Source organism: Anarrhichthys ocellatus, unplaced genomic scaffold (genome assembly GCF_004355925.1).
Source record: "Anarrhichthys ocellatus isolate YVR2014 unplaced genomic scaffold, GSC_Weel_1.0 scaffold42, whole genome shotgun sequence".
Taxonomy (NCBI): Eukaryota; Metazoa; Chordata; class Actinopteri; order Perciformes; family Anarhichadidae; genus Anarrhichthys; species Anarrhichthys ocellatus.
Genome location: NW_022280072.1, coordinates 3,106,995 through 3,120,464, shown reverse-complemented (window position 1 = coordinate 3,120,464; position 13,470 = coordinate 3,106,995). Strand labels below are relative to the sequence as shown.

The 13,470-nt window shown below is 45.7% G+C and overlaps 2 protein-coding genes across 2 annotated transcripts in view; one reads left to right on the top strand and one right to left on the bottom strand.

The window, feature by feature from the left end:
- The first annotated feature begins 30 nt into the window (after positions 1-30).
- On the top strand, positions 31-1,192 carry rasl11b (RAS-like, family 11, member B). The gene has a single exon (XM_031868477.1). It carries the CDS (start codon positions 164-166, stop codon positions 653-655), a length of 492 nt encoding a protein of 163 aa, XP_031724337.1. The 5' UTR covers positions 31-163; the 3' UTR covers positions 656-1,192.
- Positions 1,193-1,745: 553 nt separating this feature from the next.
- The window catches only part of scfd2 (sec1 family domain containing 2), a 91,456-nt gene continuing 79,731 nt past the window's right edge, over positions 1,746-13,470 (bottom strand). Inside the window, exons 7-9 of the mRNA XM_031868229.1 lie at positions 9,275-9,409; positions 5,245-5,364; positions 1,746-3,400 (exon numbers count right to left, since the gene is read on the bottom strand). Coding sequence (XP_031724089.1) covers positions 3,311-3,400; positions 5,245-5,364; positions 9,275-9,409 — 345 coding nt within the window. The 3' untranslated portion in view covers positions 1,746-3,310. The remainder of the gene's footprint in view (positions 3,401-5,244; positions 5,365-9,274; positions 9,410-13,470) is intronic.

The window sequence follows — 13,470 nt, the reverse complement described above, 5'->3', positions numbered from 1 at the left end:
TTTAGGGCGGGGCTACACGGTGATTGACAGGTCTCTACGTCACTCCTCCTCAGTCCAAATGTGGTCACTTCCTGTTCACTGGTTGCAAAAAAACCAAAATGTCCACTTCTTGTAAACAGTCCGTGGTTTTAATCCGCTTCTTCTTCTTCTTCTTTCCTCCCAGATGACCGATAACAGCATCAATCTCCCGGATCACGTGACCTGCTCCATCCAGTGGGCGGACGCCGTGGTGCTGGTGTACTCCACGACGGACCGCCGCAGCTTCGACCTGATCGAGCAGCTGCACCAGCAGGTCGTCCACACCGGCGGCGCCACCATGCCCCCCGTGATCCTGCTGGCCAACAAGGCGGACCTGCTGCACCTGAGGCGCGTGGACTCCCAGCAGGGCTCGCTGCTGGCGTCCACGCTGGGCTGCTCCTTCTACGAGGTGTCCGCCAGTGAGGACTACAGCCAGGTGCACAAGGCCTTCCACCGGCTGTGCTGCCAGCTGGCCAAGCAGCAGCCGGCGGCGCCACCAACGCCGGCTGCCGCCAACGCCACGGAGAAGAGGCGCTCGCTCCTCATCCCCAGGCCCAAGTCGCCCAACATGCAGGACCTGAAGCGGCGCTTCAAGCAAGCGCTGTCGGCGAAGGTGCGGACCGTCACCTCGGTGTGAGGAGATGCTGAGACGGTGTTTTAAAACGTGGGCCAGAGCGGCCAGAGAAAGAAAGCCTTTAGAGGCGGATCACAAGTCCTCGGATCAGTCGGGAGGCTGAATCTTTACGGGAGGCGACGTCCTCTGAAGTGACGGCCGTCTGTCCCGTCAGGTACTGAGTGTGAGGATGTCCATCACGTGTCACGAGAGGCGACACCTGAGGAGAAGCAGCTGCGAGACTGAAGTTAAAACAAACTCAAATCCAGCTCTCCTGGCAGCAGCAGCGCTGAAGGACGGCTTATTTTTAGCCGACTGTGGCTGTTTTTAATTCAGACTGCCTCTGCATGGCTCCACTAGATGTTGGTGTTATTATAACAGACACTTGAGCCGGGCTGTGTGTGTGTGTTTGCAGCATTGTGATTGACAGGCTGATGCAGCAGTATGTAGCGTGTTATCACTGATGACCTTTATGAACAAAAGAGCGACCCAAAGGGCCTTTTTGTTATTTGTTACAAATTCACCTTGTGTTCACAATAAAAAAGAAAATGATGAATTTAACTTTGTTTTAAATTTTTTGTGCATTTGACAGCAGAACAATCTCTAGTTTCAAGTCTTCTTCAATACAGCATGATGTTCATTTAGTACATTATGGTCCATTTAGAGTCAAACAGACCATAAAGCAGGGGATGCTTTAGGGCGGGGCTACACAGTGATTGACAGGTCTCTACCAGAGACGTATACGGGGTCTCTACGTCACTCCTCCTCAGTCCAAATATGGTCACTTCCTGTTCACTGGTTGCAAAAAAAACAAGATGGCGACGGCAAAATCGCCGAACTCGAGGCTTCAAAACATCAGTCCACAAACCAAAGAGCGACGTCACCATGACATGTACACTGCTTATACACGGTGTGTGTGGTTGGTGAACATGAACAAAGAGTTCAGAACAAACCTGCAGAAAGATTAGTTTGTCGCCATAGTGACGGGTGATGTAATATTTACAAAGAAAGCCGCTGTGTTTTAAAAATCGACATAGTAAATATTTATCAGCCGAATCAAATAGTTTACAAGATATTCAACCTTTGGTTCTTTGTAACTCATTTAATACTTGACTTCTTTCTTTACAGGGTTTCTATGAAGGTAATAAAGTAGTTTATGAACATGAGATGAGTTTACAGATAATCTCATCCCTCGTCATTGTGCTCAGTTTATGGTGTTTTTTACTTATCTTTTAGATTCTTTACTTTTTGTTTGCGACGGAGAAATGCGACAAACAAACTCCTTTGTGTATCTCGTTGACTGAAGACAGAGTGAGGTCGGTCCAGTCCAACATGGACGTCATACAAGGTGGTGAATGTCCGATGAGGGATTTATGGATTAAGAGATGCAGGTGTGGTGTGACCAACGTTATTACACAGAACACTGAGTGTCACAGGGACCTCCGGTTACTGAGAGCAGACCGATGAACTGAGTCCAGAGGTTTGAGGGAGGAAGCAGAACGTCTGCAGATTATTTCAGCATAATCCAGGACTGATAGAAAGTACACTTCAACGGGAAGACGGATCTGTTTCTGGATCAGGTCGATGTGGAGACGGGAGACATCAGCATCCTGTCCCTGTCCCTGATGCTGGCATCGAGGGCTCCAGTTAGGTCCACAAAGAGAACCGAGGACAGACTCGCCTCGTCTCTGGCTGGTTGTCGTTTATGGTTTAAAATCGTCTCTCGACCTCCCTCTTCATATTTGTGAATAACAGTTTTGCAGTTTTAATAATGAAAAATGCTTTTAAGAGACATTTTAGGGACAATCGCAAGGGACAAATAGATGTCTCGTGGTTTGAGAGACCATCCTAAAATGCAGTTCTCTGAGGCTTTCAGAGGGTTTGAAGTGTTTTGCTTTTTAAATTCCAGACGGTTCATTTGAATCCCCCTCTTTGTCCGACGTCCTTCAGGCGGCTTCGTAGCACAATGAGGAGCGTCGTCAGCGCTGCTGTGATGACGGACGACTCGCACAGAAGAAGTCGTCTGATGAAAAGCATGAAGCCGTTCCTTTACCAACGCTTCAGTGAGACGACAGAAGACGACTGAACAGACCGAAAAAAACCAGCTGGAGAGTTCATGTTAGCTTTTTATTACGAGACTCTTCTGAGAACCGGAGCTCCCAGAAGACGAGGAGACAAATCATAATAATAATAATTATGTGTGTTTTTGTCAGAGATCTGTTTATTTACATTCCAGAACCTCATTATTACCGGCCCTCTGATTGACGACACGCGAGGGAGACTCTGGTGATCGTAGTCGGGTCGAATCTCTCCGTGTTGGAGAGAATAAAGAGAGAGAGGAGCTCCACCTGTCAGCAAATGATCGGCCTTAAGTAGACGCTGTGAAAGGACTTCATTATTCTGCTGAGGTGTGAACGGACACTAACGGAGAGTGTGTATTCGCACGCACGCACACGCACGCACGCGCACGCACGCACGCGCACGCACGCACGCGCACGCACGCACGCACACGCGTTTCTTGTTCCCGGTCCCCACGGACCTGTAGGAACTAAACATGACATGAACAGGATGGGAATGTTCGACGGTGGTTCTCATTAACCCGGCGAGGTGTCGAGACGTTTGCAACACACGTGTCCTCCTTCCACGTGCATCTCCGCGTGACGCCCGTTTTTGTTTGTTTTAGTCGACACCAGGACGCAGTCTCCGGGTGGTGAAGAGCAGCTCGGGGACGTCCGTCGGCCGCAGTAACCTGGTGGACAGAACCAGCACCTGGAGCGGAGCACAACAACAACAGTCATTAGGGGTGAAGTGGGTCACCGGGCGGTGAGTCCCCGTTCATGAATGAAGCAGAGATGAATGTCTGGCTGAGTCATGAGCAGATTCATTGAGGTGCATGAATCAGGTGCCTTGGCAACTGGTGTATTTATTTTTTTGATTTGATTACTTCCAGCAGGATGACGTGCGGAGGACTCCTGTTTAGTGTCACGTGCTCGTTTCTACTCCAGCAAACCGATGAACTGGTTTGGAGCGAATAAACCGTAACAACAAAGTTGTAACGACTGTTCTTTTGTAGACGGCACGTTGGTTCAGATCCAAAAGTCACGCAAACAAACGCTGGACGAGCAGCTCCGGTGTTCAGAGAGGTTTCTGTCAAAGGAGTCCGGAGGCTTTGAACTCAAGGATTCACGGATCGTTTCGAGTCATTGTAACGTCGTCTCACAGAGAAGCTTCTCCTGCAGCAGTTTGTCAGCCGCCATCACGTGCACACACGCGCACACACACACACACACACACACACACACACACACACTTGTGTACAGTACGTTGTGCATGTAAGTGCTCAGGTTGGTGTGTGTGTGTGTGTGTGTGTGTGGGCCAGTCGGTTATTGTATAAGCTCGTCTTTATTCAGTTTCTCCTGATTACAGACGGGCGGCTTTGATCCTCGCCAGGCCTTTCATTGCCGTGGCCTCCTTCTCAGAAGCCTTTTATTAAGACCGACCCACATCACCCGTCTGATCTTCTCCTCCTCCTCCTCCTCCTCTTCCTCTCACACAGAGAAAAACACATTTATCTGCATGTTTTGTAGGTCAGTGTGGACCGCATACGTAATTGGCACTTAAGAACGGTACGATGTGCACACGGGCGGACAGACACAGCGCCTCACGGCACTCTCACCTCCACACCTGATCACAGGCAGCTGCGTATGTAGGTCACACTGATCTCCACTCAGGAGCGACACAGTCACAGAGTGACACAAGGGCTTCGGCCTCTGAGGTTCTCCCCTCATCTTCATCGTATTGATTACGAGAGAGATTCAGTCGACTCCTTCTTATTCATTTTTAAAGTCTATGCTTTTGCGTTGTTAAAGGAACACGAATGCTTTAATTAAACGAGTCATCAGCACATGCAGACTGCTTTTTCATTTCATTGTGTTTCATGTTTATTGTGTAGAGACACATTACATGCACACAGAGAGCTGCACAACACTTCTCCAGAGCAGCGTACCACCGCATCTTCAGCTTACTGCTAACTCCCAATGCTTTAAAATAAGAAATATAACACTGAGTGGTGCAGACACTCGTATCGACAGTATTTACACATTCAGACACATAATAACACACATGATTGATTGGCTTTAAATAAATTCCTTTAATTTGATTTTAAAAGTATTATTTTGGGCTATAGAAAATGAATTGAATTGAAAATCAGACAAGACGTTTGCAAACGCATTGTAGTTGTCAAAGCTTGTGAATGAATATTGGTTTATGAGGTGGATATTAATGCAATATGCAATGTTTTTAAATTGAAACATCCAAATATAAGATAAAGTATCGTGCCAAAGGTTCTAGACGCTCACTGTACTTTGTTATTAGACTGTCCGGTTGCACCTCATGGTTGGGTGAGTCAAAGCTGCCTTACTCCATGATAGCACGATGAGCGACGCGCTATAAGCATCTTTTTAATGGAAGCCAACGACATGAAGCTACGAACCAACGCCGCTAAACGATATTTTACTGCGTTTCCTTTCAGAGAAATGCTCCGTGTAAGTATATGTTCAGGGCTTTTATTGTGAAAGGTAGTTCAGAGACGCACCCGTTAGTCATCGACTCACCTGAGTTCCCGGTTTGCGCGTTGTGACGATGTCTCTGATGAGACGGAGCTCTGAAGGCGTGACTCCACCCACCAGGAAGAGGAGGAGCAGAGGGTTGTCGCTGGGATGAGGACGACTCACCTGCAGACGGGACGTTGTGATTGGTCAGATTATTAACGGGAGACACAAAAAACATGAACTCATAGATATCACTATGAATAAAATTACAAGTTTACTGAAATGTGATGTTTAAATATGCAAATTAGGCATTATGTAATTTAGGAGAAATCTACAAACGTAAACAGACAAAGTAGTAAAATAAACGTTTTATTTCCTCTCGTCTGAAAGAAGACGAGTTGTGTAAAATCTCTACATTTCTCAGTGCATGAAGAGCTGGAGTGTTGATTCTGTTTCCTATCGATCATTTTGTGATAAAGACCCGCTTTCTTCAGGGAACACTTGCTCATCTCTCTGTGTGTGTGATATTGTGGCGATGCCTCTAGGACACGATGTCTCTATGTCCACCTCGGTGTAAGCATGGCTGACACGTGTACTCACACAGGTCGTACAGACACACAGACGTTTAGCTCGTACAGACCACAGCGTTACCACCATGAACTCCAACAGCACAGTCTGCTGTTTCGTGGGGGGGGGGGGAATAATGGCCGTGTGCTATTGGTTTGCCGAGCCTCCCATCGAGACACATTTGCGGTGAGTGTGTGAAGGCTGGCCGAGCAATCACAGCTGCAGGAGGGGGGGGAGGGGGGCGCGACCCGAGGAGAGAGTGGCTGAACACGTGAAGCCTCAGCAGGCTGAGGAGAAGCATGACTCAACATGTGTTCAGGCACAAAAGGAAAATGTGTGAGAAGAAACGTTGTGTCGTCTGCTGGCGGTGGATGCTGTGTTTCACACACTCAGTGTGAACCATGTGTGGTGACATGAGGGGGGGGCATGTGAAACGTTGGGCTGGTACAAAATTGAGCTCAACATTTGGAGGGTTTCTTGAAAATATTGTGAAAACAATAACTAAACACGCTGTCGTTCAGTGAACACGAGTACTGGCTGAAGGTACATTATAACGTTCTCATGATGTGTTCACATGTCATCTGTAAAATGTAGTTTTTGTGATAAACTTGAATATTATGAGCCGTTTACCTTCCTAACACGAGCTCTAAGCTCATTATTATACATCATTAAAGATAATAATGATGTATTTGTTTTAATACATAAAATTACAATCTTTTATTTCTTTATCATTTCAATTGTGTGTTTTTATGAAGAAATAAATGTAGTATTTTTATGGTTTACTGACTTTAGAGCGTTGAAATGATTTTTGGGACGGTGACAAAAAAATAAATATCCTGGATCCGTGTAGAGCAGCTGCTGTAATCACACATCAAAGGGATCCGTGTCTGTTGATATGGATCATCAACGATCGATCATTAGCATCAGCAGCAGAGATCTCTCCTGATGTGATCAGTGATACGATCCAACATGTGCTCTGATGCGTTGCATCGGTAATGCTCGTGATGTAATGAGTGATGGTGCTGTAAACTGATCTCTGTCAGTGTGATGGAGGTGAAGGAAACATTATCCGACTTATAAAATACATCCACAGGCTTTCTCGTAAACGCAGCTCACAAAATCTTCTCGATATAAATAATTCAGAAAAATCAAGCTGCTGGCTGTGATTTGCTTTTGTCTCAGAAAAGACACTTTTTTCAAAGCTAGTATGTGTTTCCCGTGTCCTGCGATATACAATGACTGTGTTTATGAATGGAGTCTGGTGGTTTTGAAGAGAGCGATATAACGGCCAGAAAGGGCAGCAAGGTGAAGCGGCTGTGGACGGGAGCAGCAGAGAAACACATCAATCAATACGAGTTCATAGCGTCTTCAAAGCCAGCACAACACGGGAGTTGCTGGTCTTTCACAGACTTGTTCAGGGTCCATATTTGCACACGTTCCCTAACTTTGGTTGCAATCGGACGTTGCTTTGTAGTATGTTTTCAATAGGCCACGCCTCCAGGACTTCGTTAACACAACGTATGATATCTCACTCCTTATTTTTTCGTGTCAAATTCTGCTCGTTACATGCATTCAGTCTTTTTAAAATTATTTTCCATCTTCACAAGAAACTTTAGCTTTAGGCGTTAAATGTACGCAGAGCTTTATTCATAAAAGCCAATCATCACACAGTGAGATTCAGCCTTAGCCCATCCTATTAGGAGCAGCCCGCTGGTCCTATACAGCGTTCGGTACGCAGTTTGTGGGGGTCCAGTGCCTTGCTCAAGGGCACCCCGGCAGAGCCAAGTCCACACTGACTGAGCGACTGCCGCCGTCATGGAATAACGTGCTCCATTAATGGGACACATCCGGTGACTTTTGGGTGTAAAACCTACATGATTGATGATATCTTTATTTTCATGATGTGCTATTTCACCGCTCGGGTCGTCAACTAAATATTCTGCTTTCCTCCAGACAACTCAAGTTTTTCATTGTCATCCAGCCAAAATTAAATCAATATAAATGAGACACAAACTCACACATACGGAGAGTTTAAACAGGTTAAAGTGCACAAGCTCTGTCTCTGGGTCCAGAATCCAGACTGAAGGGGTCCAGTGGGTTTAATGCTGCTAACTGTACACAGGCTGCTCTAGAAATAGACGTTTTATTGGGTTGTTTTATAGCATGAAGGGCGTGCTCCTGTAGAACGCTCCAAGTTTCAAAGGTTTATAGATTTAGTTTGTCTGAGTTGGAGGTTCGTGGGCCAAGTTACGACCAGCAGCCCTCCGGTAGTCATCACTTTAAGCAGGCCCAGATGTGGGACCATCAGAGCGTGGATGGTGATCCGCTCTGAGCCCACGACTACATGTCTGATGGAGAAAGTAGCGGGGCTACTGTGATTGACAGTCTCCACCACGGCGTTGTTCAGTGTTGGTTTGGACTAAAAAGTCACTCTAAGGAGTCGGCTGCTGTTGTTTTTTTCAGCAAGTACATCACAAACAAGCCTGTTTGTTTATTTGCAATATTTAGCATCCAAACTAATATCACAGTTAACGTGAATTACGGATGCTCCTTGCTAGCATATGTTGCTAACGGTACCTAGCCCTATTATCCCAAGCTCGTAAATATATGGTCAAAAAACCAAGACGGCGACGGGCAAAATTCCGAACTCGAGGCTTCAAAACGACCACAAACCAATGAGTGATGTCACAGTGATTAAGTCCACTTCCTGTTCAGAGCCCATGCATACAACCGTAACAAAAGTGTATTGAATATAGGCCACGCACATTTGGTCCTGGTAAGGACATTCTGCCATTTTGAACGAAAATCGTATTTTCTCTCAGTTTCATCCAATCTTCACAAAACAGCACCCCAAAAGCATAGCATGCATTCGTCTTCCGATATAATTGGTTAACAAAGTCCTGGAGGCGTGGCCTATTGAAATAAAACAAACTGAAAAGCAACATCCGATTGCAGCCAAATTTGAGGAACACGTGCAAATATGGAACCTGAAGAAGTGTGTAACATTTAACTGGTGGCGCTGCAGTAAATAGAGTCCCCCGGCTGTCTCAGGAACCAGGAGGCCAAGAAGGGACATTGTCTCTGGATTCGTCGGGTCAAGACTAGTAACACAGAACAGTAGAGGCAACTGTGCTCTGAAGATGTGAACTGAGAAGAGGCAGCTGGTGACTCCATGTGGAGACATGTGGCTGTTTTTGTCCTATAAAGTGTGATCCTTGTGTTTTCTTTCACCTCCTGACTCCAGTGTTTGCATTTCCTTGACACGGGTAGAACGTTGGTCCAGGAGGATTAAAAGTGATGGCTGCTAGTGCTGCTTTTGATGGTTTTAAATTGGACCACTATTATAAACACAGCGTGTGCGCCCGACGCGAGACGCTCACTCAGCAAATTGTCAAATCAGGTCAAGTTCAATCACCGGTTGAAGGCGCTTTGCCGCCCACAGCGGGCGGTGTGCACATGAAGGGTGAACAGGATGTGGACAGAGATGACCCCGCTACATACAAAACGTGTGCTCGCGACGTCTGACCTTCATGAACATGCTGAAGCCGGTCTTTAACAGGTCGGTGAGGCCTCCGGACGTGTGCTCGATGTCGGGACACTCGGGTCTGTCGGGGTGGAAGACTTCCTCCAGGATCTGCCGCAGGAAAGGACGATAGGTGGCCTGCAAAGAAAACAACCAATTATAGAAGTGTGATACTGGACAGTAAACAGTCTGGATGTAAATATCTGAATGTGACTGGCCTCTTCTGTTAGAATGGTTGTGGGTTTGTGAGCTACAAACAGCTCCGGTCGATCGTTACAGGTCGCTGACTCATGAGTCCCTTCAGAAGAAGAGCCTGAACGCTGCAATCAGGACGGGACAGAATCCTGCACTGTTGGAGGCACTTTGGTCTGTTATGAGTGAGCGTTAAGAGGCTTAAAATCAAATCAAGAATCAACACCTGCTGGTCAGTTAAAAACAGCTCAATGGAACCAACAGAACTACCAATTGGACTTTATGAGAGCCAGAGATGTAAATATAGTTCTAGATCATTGGCAGTAAGGTTTTTCTTGCTTTGTGTTAAGTAGCAGAGGTTAGAAAGAGAAACACTGAATCTGAATATTCACTGTGAGCTTGTTAGCATTGAGCTCAGAGCACGCTGTGCTGTAGCTGCTAGCGCGGCTGCAGACTCGTGTTTTGCTCACGATAAAGAACAAAAAAACACGTCTGACATTCTTTAGCTTGTTTCTCACGAAGCTCAGAGCGCTGATGCAAAAACAGTCCCAGTGAGCACAAACATATTGACACCGTCACATGACACTAACCCGCCTCTCCGAAAAACAGTCAACAGCACCTGGCTCACTCCTCCATAGTTATGAGCTGCCCGGCTCTCACCAGCTAAATATTTCAGCACTTCGTTTTTGACGGCGAAAAAAAAGCAGCAAAATGTCAAATAACGTCTCAACTAACACAACATAAGATAGAACTTTAATAACCCTGAAGGACATTCTTGTGCCGGAGAAGAATAACAAACATATATATAAAGTTATTAAGTGTTTAAAAAAATAATACACCAGTGACACCGGTGCAAAACAGAGGTAAACGGAGTAAAAACTAAGTATATTTGTACAAAAAAGGATTAAAAACAAGAGTAAAAATGTGTAAAAGAAGGAAAAATAACACCAGTGATAGAAACTAGAATAGAAATGTAATATTGTGCATGATATTGAAGTGTAATACTGCATGAAGTTGAAATAAGTAACATTGCTCATGATGTTCTCAGCTGTTTTCCTGCAGAAAGGGGGAGGAGCTACACAGTTTGATTGCCACTTGTTCTGTGGTCCACCTCGGTGGTCTCAGTCTGGAGATGTGATGTCGTTCAGGAGAAGAGAGGCTTCTAATATTCCTAACAGGTGATCCATGATGCACCGGCTCCCCGGGAACAGAATGAACCATTTATAGGCCTCTCAGCTGGCCGGCCAAGAATTCCAGGCATTTCTTCTCCCTCCATGGGAGTTAAGTCTGCTGTCTCGCAGAACAATTAAGACTGTGATAAAAAAAAAAAACTTGCCAGAGCTTTATTTAACTGCTCCGAATAGCAGAAGTCTTAAAATAGAACAGAATACCTTCCAGTACAGGAGTTCGGTGACACGTCTGGGCTGCACGCCAGAATGTGAGCGAGTTATGAAACAAAACTTTCTCCTGCGAATGGAACATCTGGATGCTCAGCGAAGACTCCGGCTACCCAACTGTTGATTCAAGCACTACACACACACACACCTACACACTATGTGGTCCAAATGCTGAAGCATCCAGGTGTTCCTGCCCACATGGCCTCCTCACACCTCCATCTGCAGAACCAGCATCTATCATCCTCTACTCCTCCAGTCCCCCGAGGAGCAGCCGTATTAGGTCTGGGAAAATCCTGCAGTCCACCTTGTTTATAATCGTGAGTTATTTAAACTGACATTTGCTTCTACCGACATCACGTTAATGCACGGGTCAGCCTGAGCTGGGAGTAAACAAATGAATGATTCACCTCGGGTTAAATAACACACACACACGCACGCACGCACGCACGCACGCACACACACACACACACACACACTCTTGGCGGAGAGGTGGATGAACATGTCGATGTCCCAAAACAACACGGCGAGCAGAGAACAGAACAGACTGGAATGTCTTTGAAGATATGTGGTCAGAATTATGATGAAGTTGTTCTTTGCATCTCGTTTAAACCTCTATAAATCATTATATTCTGCAGGCGTACTCTACTGCTTTCTTATTCTGGCAACCTCGCAGTGATGACAAGGCTCCAGGGAAGTCACAAACACAAGTTGGATTATTCCTTTAAAGGATTAAAATGAGCTGCTCTGCAGAATGTCTTAAGATAACTTTGACTAGATTATCGGAGTGAATGAGAAGAAGTGTTTTTCTATTTGGGATGAATCTTTACTTTTGTTTCACAGTAAAAGATCGTGGTGTCACTTAAGTACGGAGATTCTGTGATAAGTCAACGGTAAAGTTACTCTGAGGACCTTTTAACTGGTCCTGAACCAGTCTCAGTGTAGTCCTGATCCTCTATCAGACCTCCATCAGTAAAGAGACCATCAGAGAGAAGATGGTCTGTTTCTATAGAGTTATTCTTAATGCTCGTCATCAGAGCCACCGGGTCGGATTCTGGTGAAACCAGATGAACTCATGCAGGTTCACCAGAACCTCCTTCAGCTCAGACTCCAGCAGAGACCGGTCAACCGTGGACAGACCCAGATCCTCCAGCAGAGACCGGTCCACCATGAACAGACCCAGATCCTCCATCAGAGACCGGTCCACCATGGACAGACCCAGATCCTCCAGCAGAGACCGGTCCACCGTGGACAGACCCAGATCCTCCAACAGAGACCGGTCCACCGTGGACAGACCCAGATCCGGCTTCACCTGCAGCCTTGGACCTGCAGTCGGAGCTCCAGAGGGAGGAGGAGAGCTCAGCTCCTGGCAGAGACACGGGAGAACCAGAACCAGGACTGAGAGGGGCAGACTGTCAGACCCTGCTGCAGTAAGATGAGAGGTTTTCTAAAGAGACTCTGGTGCTCAGAGACACTACTTTAGTCCACAGGGACCAACAGAACCAAGACTAAATGAACGTTTCTTGTAGTTCCTTACATTAAATATGTAAGTGATGCAACAAATAAGTCAACGTTGACTTCACATGAGACACGAACATCGGTCTCCTGGGTGAAAGTCCAGTGTTGCTCGTTATACGACGTCAACTTTTCTGACTCACACGATTTAGTGATTTACATACTAATTGATTGTGTGTGTTATATACTAATATTTAGCAGAGTATATGAGAACAGCCTTTTTCACAAGGATGAGTATTTATGATAGATAATATAGACAATTAGTCAATAGCTCATACAGTATTAGTTCACCTGCGTGTGCGCTTTCCCTTTGACAGTTGGTCTTACGTGTATTCGCTCCTCCATGTGGATGAATCATCTTCTTCTCACTACAGTTCATGAATGTAACTCTCCTCTCGACTCATTCCTGATCCTCACAAGATTTAATAGTGTGAATTCTCTGACATCATTAAGTGTTTCTCAGATGAGCCAGCAATCATAGCAGGTCAATAGAGCTGCTTTAGACTCCAGCTGTTACAGCTGTGTCACTCTGCCGTCATCGATGCACTGCTTCCAGGAACTTCTACAGTTTCTCTCAGCAGGACACGAGCTCAGGAAATGTGCAACGATCCTGCAGAGCTACAGCGAGTTACATGTGACAGTAAAGGTGATGTTGTGCTGCTGATCTGGTTAATTATGACTGGAATAAATTGGGGAAACTGATGTCTACAGTTCTAAACACATTTGCTATCGTCTCTTTTTTCTATATCGAATTCCGGTTTGAATTGCTCAGCACACATCCTCTCATCCCATTTACGTAATGTCCTCCGATATCATCCTTTCAATAATCAAGTAATATTTCATTAAGCTTTTTCCATTATTGGAGGGTAGGTGCTTCCTTCATTTTCCAGTTTTGCAATATGAGCTTTTTTTTAAATTAACTAGTGCCAAAAAAAAGTTTGGAATCTTATTTTCTCAATATTTTTAAAGAGACAAATCATTGGTGAAAAGTTTACTTTACAATTGCAGCTTTTTGAAATCCATTTTTCACTGTTCTCCAAGGTGTCGGCCTCCGGTTCTGCAGAGTGAAGCCAAAGCTTCATGTGTTAAAGCTGCATT

Bases quoted from the DNA above. Each gene is read 5' to 3' on its own strand.
- rasl11b (XM_031868477.1), top strand. From the start codon at position 164: ATGACCGATAACAGCATCAATCTCCCGGATCACGTGACCTGCTCCATC.